Source organism: Bubalus bubalis, chromosome 20 (genome assembly GCF_019923935.1).
Source record: "Bubalus bubalis isolate 160015118507 breed Murrah chromosome 20, NDDB_SH_1, whole genome shotgun sequence".
Classification (NCBI taxonomy): Eukaryota; Metazoa; Chordata; class Mammalia; order Artiodactyla; family Bovidae; genus Bubalus; species Bubalus bubalis.
This window is the reverse complement of record NC_059176.1, coordinates 39690052-39706786: the sequence shown is the minus strand read 5'-3', so window position 1 is coordinate 39706786 and position 16735 is coordinate 39690052. Positions and strand designations below refer to the sequence as shown.

The 16735-nt window shown below is 48.1% G+C and overlaps 1 protein-coding gene across 4 annotated transcripts in view; it reads right to left on the bottom strand.

Annotated features, from left to right (window-relative positions):
• The window catches only part of ACSBG1 (acyl-CoA synthetase bubblegum family member 1), a 68960-nt gene that overhangs the window by 18143 nt on the left and 34082 nt on the right, over window positions 1–16735 (bottom strand). For all 4 annotated transcript variants that reach the window (XM_044933313.2, XM_044933314.2, XM_044933315.2 and 1 more), the window contains 3 exons: window positions 8225–8445; window positions 7704–7792; window positions 7284–7404 (listed from right to left, as the gene is read on the bottom strand). In XM_044933313.2, the coding sequence (XP_044789248.2) occupies window positions 7284–7404; window positions 7704–7792; window positions 8225–8445 (431 nt within the window). The remainder of the gene's footprint in view (window positions 1–7283; window positions 7405–7703; window positions 7793–8224; window positions 8446–16735) is intronic.

Genomic DNA, 16735 nt, shown 5'->3' with positions numbered 1-16735 from the left:
GATCTGACATCAGTTCAGTTCAGTCGCTCAGTCGTGTCCAACTTTTTGTGACCCCATGAATTGCAGCACGCCAGGCCTCCCTGTCCATCACCAACTCCCGGAGTTCACTCAAACTCATGTCCATCGAGTCGGTGATGACATCCAGCCATCTCATCCTCTGTCGTCCCCTTCTCCTCCTGCCCCCAATCCCTCCCAGCATCAGGGTCTATTCCAATGAGTCAAATCTTCTCATGAGGTGGCCGAAGTATTGGAGTTTCGGCTTTAGCATCAGTCCTTCCAATGAACACCCAGGACTGATCTCCTTTAGAATGGACTGGTTGGATCTCCTTGCAGTCCAAGGAACTCTCAAGAGTCTTCTCCAACACCACAGTTCAAAACATCAATTCTTTGGTGCTCAGCTTTCTTCACAGTCCAACTCTCACATCCATACATGACCACTGGAAAAACCATAGCCTTGACTAGACGAACCTTCGTTGGCAAGTAATGTCTCTGCTTTTGAATATGCTATCTAGGTTGGTCACAACTTTCCTTCCAAGGAGTAAGGGTCTTTTAATTTCATGGCTGCAGTCACCATCTGCAGTGATTTTCAAGCCCAGAAAAATAAAGTCTGACACTGTTTCCACTGTTTCCCCATCTATTTCTCATGAAGTGATGGGACCAGATGCCATGATTTTTGTTTTCTGAATGTTGAGCTTTAAGCCAACTTTTTCACTCTCCACTTTCACTTTCATCAAGAGGCTTTTGAGTTCCTCTTCACTTTCTGCCGTAAGGGTGGTGTCATCTGCATATTTGAGGTTATTGATATTTCTCCCGGCAATCTTGATTTCCAGCTTGTGCTTCTTCCAGCCCAGCGTTTCTCATGATGTACTCTGCATACAAATTAAATAAGCAGGGTGACAATATACAGCCTTGACATATTCCTTTTCCTATTTGGAACCAGTCTGTTGTTCTATGTCCAGTTCTAACTGTTGCTTCCTGACCCGCATATAGGTTTCTCAAGAGGCAGGTCAGGTGGTCTGGTATTCCCATCTCTTTCAGAATTTTCCACAGTTATTTGTGATCCACACAGTCAAAGGCTTTGGCATAGTCAATAAAGCAGAAATAAATGTTTTTCTGGAAATTTCTTGCTTTTTCCAGGATCCAGCAGATGTTGGCAATTTGATCTCTGGTTCCTCTGCCTTTTCTAAAACCAGCTTGAACACCAGGAAGTTCACGGTTCACATATTGCTGAAGCCTGGCTTGGAGAATTTTGAGCATTACTTTACTAGCATGTGAGATGAGTGCAATTGTGCGGTAGTTTGAGCATTCTTTGGCATTGCCTTTCTTTGGGATTGGAATGAAAACTGACCTTTTCCAGTCCTGTGGCCACTGCTGAGTTTTTCAAATTTGCTGGCATATTGAGTGCATCACTTTCATAGCATCATCTTTCAGGATTTGAAAGAGCTCAACTGGAATTCCATCACCTCCACTAGCTTTGTTTGTAGTGATCTTTCTAAGGCCCACTTGACTTCACATTCCAGGATGTCTGGCTCTAGGTGAGTGATCACACCATTGTGATTATCTGGGTCGTGAAAATCTTTTTTGTACAGTTCTTCTGTGTATTTTTGCCTCCTCTTCTTAATATCTTCTGCTTCTGTTAGGTCCATACAATTTCTGTCCTTTATTGAGCCCATCTTTGCATGAAATATTCCATTGGTATCTCTAATTTTCTTGAAGAGATCTCTAGTCTTTCCCATTCTGTTGTTTTCCTCTATTTCTTTGCATTGATTGCTGAGGAAGGCTTTCTTATCTCTTCTTGCTATTCTTTGGAACTCTGCATTCAGATGCTTATATCTCTCCTTTTCTCCTTTGCTTTTCGCTTCTCTTCCTTTCACAGCTATTTGTAAGGCCTCCTCAGACAACCATTTTGCTTTTTTGCATTTCTTTGTCTTGGGGATAGTCTTGATCCCTGTCTCCTGTAAAATGTCACGAACCTCCATCCATAGTTCATCAGGCACTCTGTCTATCAGATCTAGTCCCTTAAATCTATTTCTCACTTCCACTGTATAATCATAAGGGATTTGATTTAGGTCATACATGAATGGCATAGTGGTTTTCCCCACTTTCTTCAATTTAAGTCTGAATCTGCCAATAAGGAGTTCATGATCTGAGCCACAGTCAGCTCCCGGTCTTGTTTTTGCTGACTGTATAGAACTTCTCCATCTTTGGCTGCAAAGAATATAATCAATCTGATTTCGGTGTTGACCATCTGGTGATGTCCACGTGTAGTCTTCTCTTGTGTTGAAGGTGTTGCTATGACCAGTGCATTTTCTTGGCAAAACTCTATTAGCCTTTGCCCTGCTTCATTCCGTATTCCAAGGCCAAACTTGCCTGTTACTCCAGGTGTTTCTTGACTTCCTACTTTTGCATTCCAGTCCCCTATAATGAAAAAGATATTTTTTTGGGGTGTTAATTCTAAAAGGTCTTGTAGGTCTTCATAGCATCGTTCAACTTCAGCTTTTTCAGCATTACTGGTTGGAGCATAGGCTTGGATTACTGTGATATTGAATGGTTTGCCTTGGAAACGAACAGAGATCATTCTGTCATTTTTGAGATTGCATCCAAGTATTGCATTTCGGACTTTTTTATTGACCATGATGGCTACTCCATTTCTTCTGAGGGATTCCTGCCCGCAGTAGTAGATAAAATGGTCATCTGAGTTAAATTCACCCATTCCAGTCCATTTTAGTTCGCTGATTCCTAGAATGTCGACATTCACTCTTGCCATCTCCTGTTTGACCACTTCCAATTTGCCTTGATTCATGGACCTGACCTCCAGGTTCCTATGCAATATTGCTCTTTACAGCATCGGACCTTGCTTCTATCACCAGTCACATCCACAGCTGGGTATTCTTTTTGCTTTGGCTCCATCCCTTCACTCTTTCTGGAGTTATTTCTCCACTGATCTCCAGTAGCATATTGGGCACTTACCGACCCAGGGAGTTCCCTTTCAGTATCCTATCATTTTGCCTTTTCATACTGTTCATGGGGTTCTCAAGGCAAGAATACTGAAGTGGTTTGCCATTCCCCTCTCTAGTGGACCACATTCTTTCAGACCTCTCCACTATGACCCGCCTGTCTTGGGTGGCCCCACATGGCATGGCTTAGTTTCACTGAGTTAGACGAGGCTGTGGTCCGTGTGATCTGACAAGATCTGACACAGCCAAATAAATAACTAAGTAAGTAAATAAAATACTACATTGCAGGGCTTATAACTTACGTAGAACTTAAGCAGGAATGACAGTCGCACAAAGTATGGAAAGGGGATGCAAGTACACAGTTGTAAGATTCATATGTTACATGCAAAGTAGTACAATATTACATGCTACTCGTATTTGAAAGTAGACTGTGATGAATTAAAGATGCATATTGTAAGCCCTAGAGCAAACACTAGAGGGAGAGCTAATAAGCCAGTAGATAGAATGGAATGAAAGTGAAAGTGTCAGTTGCTCAGTCGTGTCCCACTCTTTATGACCCCACAGACTGTATAGCCCACCAGTCCATGGAATTCTTCTGTCCATGGAATTTTTCTGAAAAGATTGCTGGAGTGGGTTGCCATTCCTTTCTCCAGGGGATCTTCCCGACCCAGGGATGGAACCCACATCTGTTGCATTGCAGGCAAATTCTTTATCATCTGAGCCACCATTCAGTCATGTCAGACTCTTTGTGACCCCATGGACTGCAGCACGCCAGGCCTCCCTGTCCATCACCAACTCCCAGAGTTTACTCAAACTCATGTCCATTGAGTCGGTGATGCCATCCAACCATCTCATCCTCTGTCGTTCCCTTCTCCTCCTGCCCTCAATTTTTCCCAGCATCAGGGTCTCTTCAAATGAGTCAGCTCTTCGCATCAGGTGGCCAAAGTATTTGAGTTCAGCTTCAACATCAGTCCTTCCAGCGATTATTCAGGATTGATTTCCTTTAGGATGGACTGGTTGGCTCTCCTTGCTGTCCAAGGAGCTCTCAAGAGTCTTCTCCAACACCACAGTTCAAAAGCATCAGTTCTTCGGTGCCCAGTTTTCTTCATAGTCCAGCTCTCACATCCATACGTGACTAGATGGACCTTTGCTGGCAAAGTAATGTCTCTGCTTTTTAGTATGCTGTCTAGGTTGGTCATAAGTTTTCTTCCAAGGAGCAAGTGTCTTTTAACTTCAGGGCTGCAGTCACCATCTGCAGTGATTTTGGAGCCCCCAAAAATAAAGTCTCTCACTGTGTCCACTGTTTCCCCATTTTTTGCCATGAAGTGATGTGACCAGATGCCATGATGTTAGTTTTCTGAATGCTGAATTTTAAGCCAACTTTTTCACTCTCCTCTTTTACTTTCATCAAGAGGCTCTTCAGTTCTGCACTTTCTGCCATAAAGTGGTGTCATCTACATATCTGAGGTTATTGGTATTTCTCCCGGCAGTCTTGATTCCAGCCTGTGCTTCATCCAGCCCAGCATTTCTCATGATGTACTCTGCACATAAGTTAAATAAGCAGGGTGACAGTATACAGCCTTGATGTACTCCTTTCCCAATTTGGAACCAGTCTGTTGTTCCATGTCCAGTTCTAACTGTTGCTTCCTGACCTGCATACAGATTTCTCAGGAGGCAGATCAGTGGTCTGGTATTGCCATCTCTTTAAGAATTTTCCACATTTTGTTGTGATCCACACAGTCAAAGGCTTTGGCATAGTCAATAAAGCAGAAGTAGATGTTTTTCTGGAACTCTCTTGCTTTTTTGATGATCCAGTGGATGTTAGCAACTTGCTCTCTGGTTCCTCTGCCTTTTCTAAATCCTACTTAAACATCTGGAAGTTCATGGTTCACGTTCTGTTGAAGCCTGGCTTGAAGAATTTTGAGCCACCAGGGAAACCCATAGAATGGAATACTCAAAAATAAAACAAAAACAAAAAACTGCATTCAAAAGAAATCATGAGAGAGGAGAAAAGGATCAAGGGATGGATGGGATCAAAGAACAAATAGGAAAGAACCAAGTGGTAGTTTTATAGACAATTTTGTCAGACTAGATAAAAAGTATAACTCAACTGTATGCTGTCTAAAGAGACTTGATTTAAATATAAGGACATATGTGGGTTAAAAGAGAAACAATGCAAAAATATATACCATGCAAACATTGATCAGAAGAGATCTGCAGTGGCTATATTAATGTAAGACAAAGTAGCTTTAGAAGAATGGTTCTCAGAGGTAAAGAGGGACATTTCTTAATGATAAAGGAGTTAAGTCATCCAGATGACATAACAACATAACTATGTGCATACATGACAGAGTTTCAAAGTACACAAAGCAAAACCAGATTTAAAAGGATAAATAAATAATCCACAATAATTGAGATTTCAACCCTCAGTATTTGTTACCAACAGAACAAACAGATAGAAAATTAACAGGGATATAGATGAGTTAAACAACATATCAATCAAGTTGACATTATTAATATTTATAGAACTTTCTACCTGACAAACTGAAGAATGCACATTCATTCAAATATGCATGGAACAGTCACCAACATAGGCCAGTTTTTTATCTACCACATCTACTTTGTACAAACAGGATGTTTCAAGTAGCAAAGAGCCCCAGGTAATGAGAGAAAGTTCTTTCTTTGGAAAAGAATCCTAGCTGATCAATTAGAAAACCAGTGTTTTCCCATGGCTCATGTATTCAATAATAATTAATTCAGGCAAAGTTCATCAGTGGAGAGTGATGGGGAATGCCGCAGTGGGTGAGCAGGTGGCCACCCGAATCCAGGGAATGAAGCTCAGCGTCAGTATAAGCGGTACTACCTGACGTCACATGCCTCTTGAAGCTGTGCGATGGGGAGTGCACAGCACCACCTATGGGGTGTTTTTGCCAATTAGCATCTAATCTGAAGGGCATCAAGGTTTGCGATCTAACAGGAAGTGTGGAGGTTACAGGGATAAGCTACACAACAGCTCAGGACCCCTGACCTGGTTTCTGCAGCATGTCTATGACAGAGGCCCTCACGCTTGAGCCTGTGTCAGAATCACCAGGAGGCGTGGGCCCCACACCCCTTTTTTAGAATCCTGGGTGGGTGGGTTCTGAAACTAAGTTCCCAGGTGATGTGACTGGTCCTGGACCGCACTGGTTTATGGTACCGGACAAAAGGTGGGGGCTCTGTTTTGAATTAAAAGACTCTTAAGAGACACCACCAAATGCAACACATGGGCCTGGTTTAGATCTCGATTCAAACGAATTGCCTGGAAAAACACATTGTCGGTATTAGATGATAGGAAAGAATTCTTTGACGAGTGTAAATAAAGGTGATAAAGTTGCTGTGATGAAGAAACTGTCTTATATTTTATAAATATTGAGCTATTTAGGGGGTGAAATGCTGTGATGTCAGACATTTGCCTTCAAATACTTCATACTGATGGGTGTGATGAAAAAACATTGATGATTATTAAATCTGGATGATCACTCTATGAGAGTCCACTATACTTTTCTCTCTATTTATGTTTGTCTGGAGAGTTTCAGAACACAGATTTTAGTCTGACCAGTCCGGGGCTCCAGGTCCCACCATCCCAGGAGGCTGGAGACCACTTCTCCTGCCCTCAGGAGCAGGGGGGCACCGAGGTCCAGGTAACAGCTCCAGAACCAGAGCCAAGTCAACCCGGAGGAAGCCTCTCTGAGATGCCAGGAGCCATGGAGGGCCTTGCAGGCTGTTGGGTACAGCTGGGGCCAGAGGTGTCCTCAGGCCACTGAATGCCAGCGTGGTGTACATGACGACAGGGTCAATAGGAAGGGGCCTTAAACGGATCAGGAGGCATCAGTGCGTCAGAAAGGTGCCAGCTGCCCCAAGAGGCACTTTTGGGCTCCTACTGTGCCCTACAGTCTCTAGAAGACACTGCAGCACTTGCTCTGGCTTGGCCCAAGCCCCACCCTGTGGCAGCCCGTACGTACCCCCATTCCCCACCAAGACTCAGACTTGGGTGCTCACATGTCAGTGCCCTGAACCACCCTCAGGGCACTCAACCCTTCCCTGAAGGGAAAACCATGGAAGGCCATGGGCTGGCTGCTGGGGATGAAGGGTATGTTCCTTGAGCTTCCTGGGTCTCAGTTATCAGACCTGACAAATGGGTCAGTGGCCATTGCCCTGCTGTGCTGATGTGTGCGTGTCCTGGGGAGGGTTGCTGCTGAGGATGATGGGTGACTCTGGCAGGGAAGGTGGAGGTCTGTGAGGGTGCCTAGCCTGACCCCCGTGGCTGCTGCCCCCTTTCCCCCAAACCTTCAGGATCTTTTCCAGCTGCTTCTGTGTGTCGACCACGATGATGTTGGCGCGGCAGTCATAGGCGATATACTGGCAGGCCTCAGGGGAGCTGGTCGTGTAGATGCCGGTGATGATGCCACTGTCAGAGACCCGGGAAGATGTGTGTCTGGGCGGGTACAGCAGCCCACCCCCTCAGCCCCGACCCCTGCCCAACGCACCCACAGCCCCTGGCCCCAGAGAGCTCCCATGGCCGGCCAGGCAGCTCAGCACAGCTGCCCTAGGCAGAAGGGGACAAAAGCGGGTCTGGAGAGGGCCCCAGGGAAGAGATGAGATGTTGGGGAGTGGGTGGGGGGCGCCTAAAAAGAGATAACGACCGTCTCTTCACTCTTTGCCCCCCTCCAACCCACTGGAAACTCTGCCCCTCCCTCAGCCACTCACCCTGCGAAGACTGCGCCCACCGCTGAGAAGAACCACTCCGGGGAGTTGAAGGCAAGGATGGCCACGCTGTGGGCCCGCTCCAGGCCGAGCTCCAGGCCAAAGGTAGATAGTCCGGGTCAACCAGCAGGAAAGGGGCCTCTCATTCTCACCAAACCCCCCTTCCAGACAGCAGGGGACTCTGCCGGCCCACCTCAGGGACCACCTCCCAGGGTCAGAGTGTGCCCTGCGGGACCAGCCCTTGCTGCCCCTCCCAGGCCTTCCCGGGGAGCCCACCCCTCAGCCCAGTGCACCAGGCTTCCCAGCCCCCTCGAGCGGGCCGAGAAATGAGAAGCTTGTGACACATCCTGGCACATAGTAAGGGTCCAATGAACGTAAACCCTCAGCCCCAGGCCAGAATGGACCATTAGCTCAATGAACAGGATGGTTTTACAGTGATCTTGCCTAAGGGCTTGCCCAGTGGGGTATCAGAAGGAGGTCTGTGAAGGCCAGAACTGAGGTCAGGCCTTGGGCGGCTTCCTCACCTTCAGGAAGCCCTTGGCGGCTTTGCGGGCCAGCAGGTAGTACTGGGTGTAGGAGATGTGTTCCCACGTGCCCTGCCTCTTGAAGCCCATAGCACTGAGGTCCCCATACTTGTCCAGAGTCGTGGAGAACATCTGATGAACAGTGCGGGGAGTCTGCGAGCAGATGGGGTCTATGCGTAGGCGGACGCGCCCGTCGGCCCGAGTCGTCCATAGCGCCTCCTCTGCAGGGTCAGGGAGACCACAGCTTGCATTGTGCCAGCCAGGGCTTGTCCCCGGGGGACTCTTGCTCCTTCCCTGGGCAGAGCTCCCAGGCCTCTGGTTCCCACAATGCCTTGAGCACTGAGCCACGAGGGCTGGCAGACTCATGAGGAGGCTGCCTGGAGGGGGACGCCTGATGGCCTTGAAGGATGGGCAAGGCTCTAGGGAGGCAGCAATGAAGAGGAAGGGCAGAAGGAGGCCTTGGGGACCCTAGACATTTTTCTGCTAGTATCCATCATGCCAGCTGGAATTTGCCTCCTGAGGCTGGGTAGTCAGCAGTGGATTTGGGGGTTGCCCAGAAGAGCAGGACTCTCAGATCCTCTGGGGTTTCTACCCTTCCTCTGTCTCCTGAGAAGCGGTTGGGGACAGACCCAAATGGCAGAAGATCAAAACATCAAAAATAGCAACACTTCCAGGGGGCTAGAGGAGACTGGAAACTAGCAGGCTCTGATCACTAGCCTGGAAAATTTCCCAGTCCCACGAGATAATCTAACCATCTCTTTGCTCATCCCTGCCAGGGCCAGGCCCCATGTGAAACCCTCACGTGAGGATCTCATCTCATCTGCACAACATGGGTCTGGTAGCCCCCTTTTACAGATGGGGCAGCTGCAGCTCAGCGAGGCTCAGTCATTTTCCCCATGTCGCACAGTGGGAAAGGCATGCCTGACACTGTCCCGGGCACCACCTACCCATTAAGTTTACTGAGTACGATAGATGAAACAGAGCTTTACCATCTCGTCCGTGAGATGTGGGGTGAGCTATTCGACCTCTGAGTCTGTTTCCTCAGGGGAAAGCTGAGGGTTTAGTTCTCAGGGATGTTATGAGGGTCAAAAGAATGAAAGAGCTTCAGCATGTAGTTTGTGCCCAATAAATGCACACCTTGTTCTTCTTCCCTTTTTCCGGATCATTTGCAAAGGGGTTGGGTGGTCTAGACACTAGTCCATGGGGCTGCCTTCTGGGGCCAGAGAAGCCATTCTACGGTGAGTCATGGGTGAGGGAGTGGGGACCACAGGGGCTGCTGCGCCACCTGCTGGCCAACACGCTCTGAGCTGGAGAGGTCCCACTTCCTTGGACATCCATCTGGAGGCAAGACCAACAGTGAGCTGTATGACAGACGGTTCTGAGGCAGCCAGCAGATGGACCTTGTTTCATGTGAACCCTGGAGTTGGCAGAAAGAGGTGGAGGCCCTGGGGCTGGGACAGAAGAGCCCATCCTTCCTTCCATGGAGGCCAAGGATGGGGAACAGGGGACATACATGCGTGCTTAGTTGCTCCATCGTGTCTGAATCTTTGGGACCCTTTGGGCTGTAGCCCGCCAGGCTCCTTTGTCCATGGAATTCTTCAGGAAAGAATACTGGAGTGGGTTGCCATTTCCTCCTCCAGGCAACCTTCCCGACCCAGGGATTGAACCCGCGTCTCCTGTGTCTCCTGCATTGCAGATGGATTCTTGACCCACTGAGCCATCAGAGAAGCCATTGAAAGGGGACATGCTGCTAAGTCACATCAGTCGTGTCTGACTCTGTGCGACCCCATAGATGGCAGCCCACCAGGCTCCCCCGTCCCTGGGATTCTCCAGGCAAGAACACTGGAGTGGGTTGCCATTGCCTTCTCTAATGCAGCAAAGTGAAAAAAGTGAAGTCGCTCAGTCATGTCCAACTTTTAGCGACCCCATGGACTGCAGCCCACCAGGCTCCTCCATCCATGGGATTTTCCAGGCAAATGTACTGGAGTGGGGTGCCATTGCCTTCTCCGAAAAGGGGACATATCCAGGCCCAAATAGGAAAACAGAATGTCTGGGGAAGGGGCATGGCTGCTTGGAAATGCAGACTGGGGCAGAGAGACGGTCACCCAGTGCCAGGCAGTGTGTACTGTTGAAGGCCAAGACCAGGCTGGCTGGCATCCATGGCTGCCTTCTCTGACAGAGGCCCATCACCAGCCGCTGCTGGACCCCCGCGCCCCCTAGTGGAGGTTTGAGTCAGTGCCAGCTGAGGAGCCCTCTCCAATTGCTCCTTAGACTTCTCCAAGCCCCTTCTTCCAGGTTCTTCTTCCTGGAACCCCAGCCTGGCAGACCCCAGAGATCAACCTCTTTACAGTCTCCAACCCCTGCACTTTGTGCAAGTCCGCTCACATGAGCAGACCAGGGTAAAGACACAGCCTGTAGAGTCAGGTCAACCTGGGTTCAAATTCCCTTCTGCCATTCCCTGTTGCGTGACTTTGGCAAGTCTTTCTCCTCCCAGCTCCATTTGAATAGTCTTCAAGCGCAAAGGGCTGGCAAGAGAGACCAGAGCCTCATACAGGTGGGAAGAATAGAAAATGGTGCAGCCATGATGGTAGACAGTTAGGCAGTTTCTTAAAAAGTTAAACGTAAATCTACTATACAACCCAGCAAGAAATGAAAGTACGTACCCCACAAAGACTTGTACAGGAACATTCATAGCAGCATGAGTTACAGAAGTCAAGAGGTGGAAACAACAAATGTCCATCAACTGGACACTATTTGGCTCTACAAAGGAACAAAGTGCTGATACAGGCAACACCATGAATGAAACTCAAAACATATCTGATGAAAGAAGCCAAAAGGACCACATATTGTCTGATTTCATTTATATGATATGTCCAGAAAAGGTGGTAATGATAGAAAGCAGATGAGTGGTAGCCTGGGACTTGGGAATGGGGAGTGACCACAAATTTGCATCAAGGGTCTTTTTGGGGTGATGGAAATGTTCTAAAATTGAATTGCAATGAGGCTGGTACATTTGCAAATTTGCTAAAAAATCATTGAAAAGGTGACTTTTTTCAATGAAAAAGTGAAAAATCATTGCATTTACAAAGGGCAAATTCAATAGCATATAATGTACACCTGAATAAAACTGCTTTTAAAAATGGGAGGATGGGAGGAAATGAAATTCCCTGGTGGTCTACTGGTTAGGACTCTGCACTTTCATTGCCAAGGGCCCTGGTTCGATCCCTGGTTGGGAATTCCACAAGACATGAGATGCAGCCAGAAAAAAAAAAGAAGGAAGAATGCTAACACCACCCCCCAAATTGACATGAGAATTCTGTAAGGTAGCCCAACCAGAGTGCCCAGAGTCTGGCAATCACTTTCCAGTAGCTGGTAGCTGTCTTCCCTTCCCTAGTACAGGTTCTTCTTGGTGCTTAGGACAGAAAAGGTATATTTTCCTGTGGGCATTCTAGTTGCTCAGGTTCCACTACATTTACCTGTTCCCCCAGGCTTGCCAAGATAATGAGAGATAAGTCTTACAACCTCTTGTGAAAGTTTCCCTCAGCCAAGAGTTTTCACTTATCACTTTTTAAGTGATAACCTTTTTTTAAAAAAAATTACAAAACTATATGTTTGTTCTAAGAAACAGGAAATGTTAGAAGTACATAATATAAAAATGGATAGGTCTTCCTTAAGTCTAGGTAATCACTGTTGTCATTTGGTGTGTGTCCTGCGTATACAGGGGCTTCCTAGGTGACGCTAGTGGTAAAGAAGCCACCTCCCAATGCAGGAGACCTAAGAGACATGGGTTCGATCCCAGGGTTGGGAAGATCCCCTGGAGAAGAGAATGGCAACCCACTCCAGTATTCTTGCCTGGAGAATCCCATGGATAGCGGAGCCTGGCAGCTGCCGTCCATGGGGTTGCACAGAGTCAGACACGACTGAAGCGACTTAGCACACATGCACGCACTGTGTATACAAATATATGTACAAGGAATTCGTTTTAATTTTGTGGCTGTTATCTTTTTAACCAAAGGGGAAAAAAAAAAGAATCATGTTACTATTGTATTAATCAAGGGTAAAGGGCCTTCCCTGGTGGCTCAGATGGTAAAGCGTCTGTCTGCAATGCTGGAGATCCGGGTTCGATCCCTAGGTCGGGAAAATCCCCTGGAGAAGGAAATGGCAACCCACTCCAGGACTCTTGTCTGGAAAATTCCATGGACAGAGAAGCCTGGTAGGTTACAGTCCATGGGGTCTCAAAGAGTCAGACATTACTGAGCAACTTTACTCAGGGTAAAGTAATCAAGGGTAGCAAACCCAAAATGCCAACGGGGGGCAGGTAGGTAATGTGTCAACATCAATAATAAATAATGTATAATACTAAACAATAAATAAATGAATTGCCCCAGTATTTGCAAGTGAAACTCAGAGGCACAGTCTTGCTTTTCACAAAGAAATAGGCTCCCTCTCATTTTCTTTGAGACACATGGCTCCTGTAGTCTGCCTTTTGTTTCTCTGTTTTTGACAAAGACAGAGAATAGTGCAATATTTTGTTAAGGGAAGCTGTAATACAAGGGCAGTGACCATTGTCCCGACCCCAGACTCAGGGCCAGGGAGGTAACAGGGAGTAGTGGAGACTGGCAGGGGCAGGGGGATACAAGCCTCTAAAGAGGGCAGCTGCTCCTTGGCTCTAGGATTTGGTGCCCAGGAGGAATGGAAACCAAGAGCTACCTGAAATCTGGGTGTGAAAGTACAATCACTTGATTTTTTAATGTTGCTCACACTTTAAAAACATGTTATATGGACCCAATCAAACATTATCATTATCCAAATCATCCATCTTTAGCTTTTGTGACATTAATATCTATCTCTCAGGACTTCCCTGGTGGTCCAGTGGTTAAGAATCTGCCTTGCAATGCAGGGGATATGGGGTCAATCCTTGGTCAGGGAACTAAGATTCCCATGTACTGCAGAGCATCTAATCTGGCGAGCGGCAGCTAGAGAGTCCATCTATCACAGTGAAATATCCCAAGGGCTGCAACTAAGACCCGGTGCAGCCAAATAAATTAATATTAAATTTTAAAAAATCTAGTAAAACAAAAGATTTTAACTTAAAAAAAAATCTCTCTTTCTCTCCCTCATTGTGTGTGTGTGGCTACATAATACTCCATTGGCCATATCAATTTCATAACATAATGTACATATCATAGCAGCCTCCCCACTGAAAGATACTCAAGTGATTTCCAGCTTTCAGCCCTGTTCTAGGCTGTCCTAAGGATGGAATTCTAGAAGTGGGTTTACTGCATCTGAAAAAAAAGCACTTAAATTTTGATGGCTATTTTGGATAGAGTTCCTTTATTTGGTTCCTTTTCTCCCACAGAATGCATGGTTCTGTCTTTTTGCTGCATTGGGGTTTTTTTTTTTTTTTTTTTTTTTTTAGCTCAGGTGGTAAAGAATCTGCCTGAAATGCAGGAGACCTTGGTTAGATCCCTGGGTTGGAAAGATCCCCTGGAGGAGGAAATGGCAACCCATTCCAGTATCCTTGCCTGGAGAATCCCATGGACAGAGGAGCTTGGCGGGCTGCAGTCCATGGGGTCACAAAGAGTCAGACACGACTGAGCAACTAACACACACACACACACCTCTCTTTTTATCCATGGTGCCTATGATTCAGGGATAAGTTGTCTTACCTCCTTCTTAGAAGAAGAAAAGAAGGGACAGACAAGGGAAGGAAAGGCAGTTGGTCTGTGAGTTCAGTCTCCTCTTAGCTTGGTTGCTTTGTGACAGGGATGAGAGCCCTGGCCCCTGGTGGAACCACGCCCTTCAGGAAGTGTGACCGGGCAGCTTGGCTCTGGCCTGGCCCTTTCTCTCCACGTTCACTACACAGGCTCAGCTGTCGGAACCCCCAGACCACCAGAAGAGGAGACTTTGGCGGGAAGGGGTCCACCCTGCCCCTGGCCTCCCAGAGAGAGGCCCCATCATTGTCCTTCCCATGAAGGAGTTAAAATGATCACAGCTCCCGTTTACCGAGCACCCTCCTGTGCCAAGTGGGCTGCGTGCCATCTGGTTGTGTGACCTCACACTGAACAACCTTCCATATTGTGCTGTAGCTCACTCTATGACTCTCAGAAAGGCTAAGCCACAGCTGGCACAACTGGGATCCCCACCCACGGTCTGACTCCCAAACCCATGCTGGGGTTGCAGTAGGGTTCCAGGCTGACCTCAGCACCCGCATCTCCCCTGCGAAAGGACCGTCCTGTCTCCTACCCAAGTCCTGTGCTCAAGCTCAGGCTCAGTGACCTTAGGCAGTCATGATCTCTGGCCACGTCCTCTTCCTACGTTCCAGAGTTTCCCAGAACCACCCTTCTTAACCCATATCTGACCTGTTCAAAGCCTCCCACATCTCCCCTTGACCACAGGGTGATGCCCTCACAGTGGTTTCTAAGGAAGGCCCTCCCCAGAAAGGCTCGCTAGCCTTTGCCACCTTGACATGGCCAGCCTGAGCTGCTCCCAGAGCCCTGCATTCCTGGCCACCCCATGCCTTTGCCCAGGCTGTGACTCTGCCTTGAACACCCTTCTTCTTGAACGCCCTCTCCCGCCCTTCAGGCCCCAAGTGCAACCCCCTCACTGAGGACTTCAGTGCCCAAGCCTCACTGCGGGCCGAGTCCTGGTCGGATGTGCCTCTCCCATCAGTCTAGTGGCTCTCCAAGGCAGGTCTGACTCCTCCCTGGGTCCTGATCACAGATGCCTGGCTCTGAGCAGAGGTCAGGGGGCCTTCAGGGAAGCAGGAGTCAGCCTCTGTCCCATCCCGATCCCAGAGGGCTGGACCGAATGACTGTGTGTCCAGGGAACCCAGGCCTGCCCCTCGCTCCCCGCCTCCCTTCTCCCCAGGTGGCCTGAGGGTGGTGCAGGACACATTGGTGCCCAGGCATAGAGAGAGGTGGGCCACCAGAGCATGTGCCTGCTCCAGCAGCCCATGCCAGGCTGAACCTCTGTCCTGAGCGCCCCTAGGTAGGGCTGGCAAGACCCAGCCTTGCCCAGTGTCCTCCTGAGTCCACCATAGCTCTGTGGCCTTGGGCTTAGGAATGGATCAGAAGGAAGGCAGATGAGTGCCCTGCCTGAGGTGTCCCATCCGTCCTCCCTTCTCATGCCCATGCATCCCCATCTCTGGGCCTTTGCTCACACCATTTCCTCTCCCAATCTCATCTCTGTCAGAGGAGAAATCTCTGGACAGCATGTTGGAAGATCCAGTCTTAGCTATCAGTGAGGTGGGCAGAGCAGTCAGAAGGGTCCCTTGCCTATGAAGCCCCGCTCCCCTAGCCACAGCAATGAGACCAGAACCCCACACCTGCACAGGGGCCATGAGGTCACTGTGCAGGGCCCTGTAAGAGTGCTCCTCATGGGTCCCTCCTGCAGAGATCATGACGGAGCTGCAGAGATCATGGGGTGGTAGGAGTCCTAGCAGGTCTAGGGAGCAGAGAGAAGCAGGTGGTTTCAGCCAGGCACAGAGAGGCTGGGTTTGAACAGTGGTGGTTGCCACTGGAGTAGGGAACCATGGAGTCTATTTATTCCCACCCCGACCCCCACATAGCCACTTTCTAAGCTTCCTCTCTTCCCTGCCTGTCCTCACAGTAACCTCCATCCACTAAAGCCATCTGAACTCACCTACCTTCCTATGTACCTGGGTTTCTCCTGAAATCAAAGAACATGAAGTAGCAAAGATTTGTAATAAACAAACAGACAGGAGTTGGCCTTTGTATTGTGGCAAGAGCACTGTGTCATGTAAAAGTGTCAATCGATATAATAGGGGACTGGCTAAATTCGATAGAGTATAGCCATATCATGGATTCATAGGCAGTCATCAAAACAAAGTATTTAAAACATATTTAATAACGCAAGGAGATATTCACAATATAATTTCAAGTAAAAAAAAAGGAGCAAATAAAAGTGCATATAAAAATACATAAGTAAAACTGAAAAGATTTGCATCAAAGTAATATTGTTAAAAAGCTTAGCACATTTTGGCTGCTCAAGAAATAGCTCTCTGGCCTTCTTGACTAGACTCTGAACTTCTGATGCAAGTGTTGGACTTGCAATAAATGTTTGCCAAAAGAATGAATAAAACTACACACACACTGCCCAGCAGGGATATCGACTGAGACCTCAGGGTTGGGGGGAGGGGAGGGCATCCTTGAGAAGTGGAGGCAGGGCATTCCTACACACAGTACACAGAAGGAGAAGGAATGGAGTCTCAGAGTGGGCAAGAATGGCCAACGTCACAGCAGGTTAGGGGCAGAACTGGGACAAGGCACCAGTTCAGGAGCTAGGGGGCTGGTTAGTGAATGAGGTTTAGGCTCTGGGGGTCCATGGTCTGTTCCCTTGGGGAAGAGAAAAGTGGTGCCTGGGTCCCTGACCCTCTGCCACAAAGTGACCTGCTCAGAAGTGAGCAGGAGGGAGGGCTCGTGAAGGGGCTCAGGGCTGCTGTGGTACCTCTCAGCCTGCCTCCCGGGAGTGAGTCCTTGGAGGATAGCA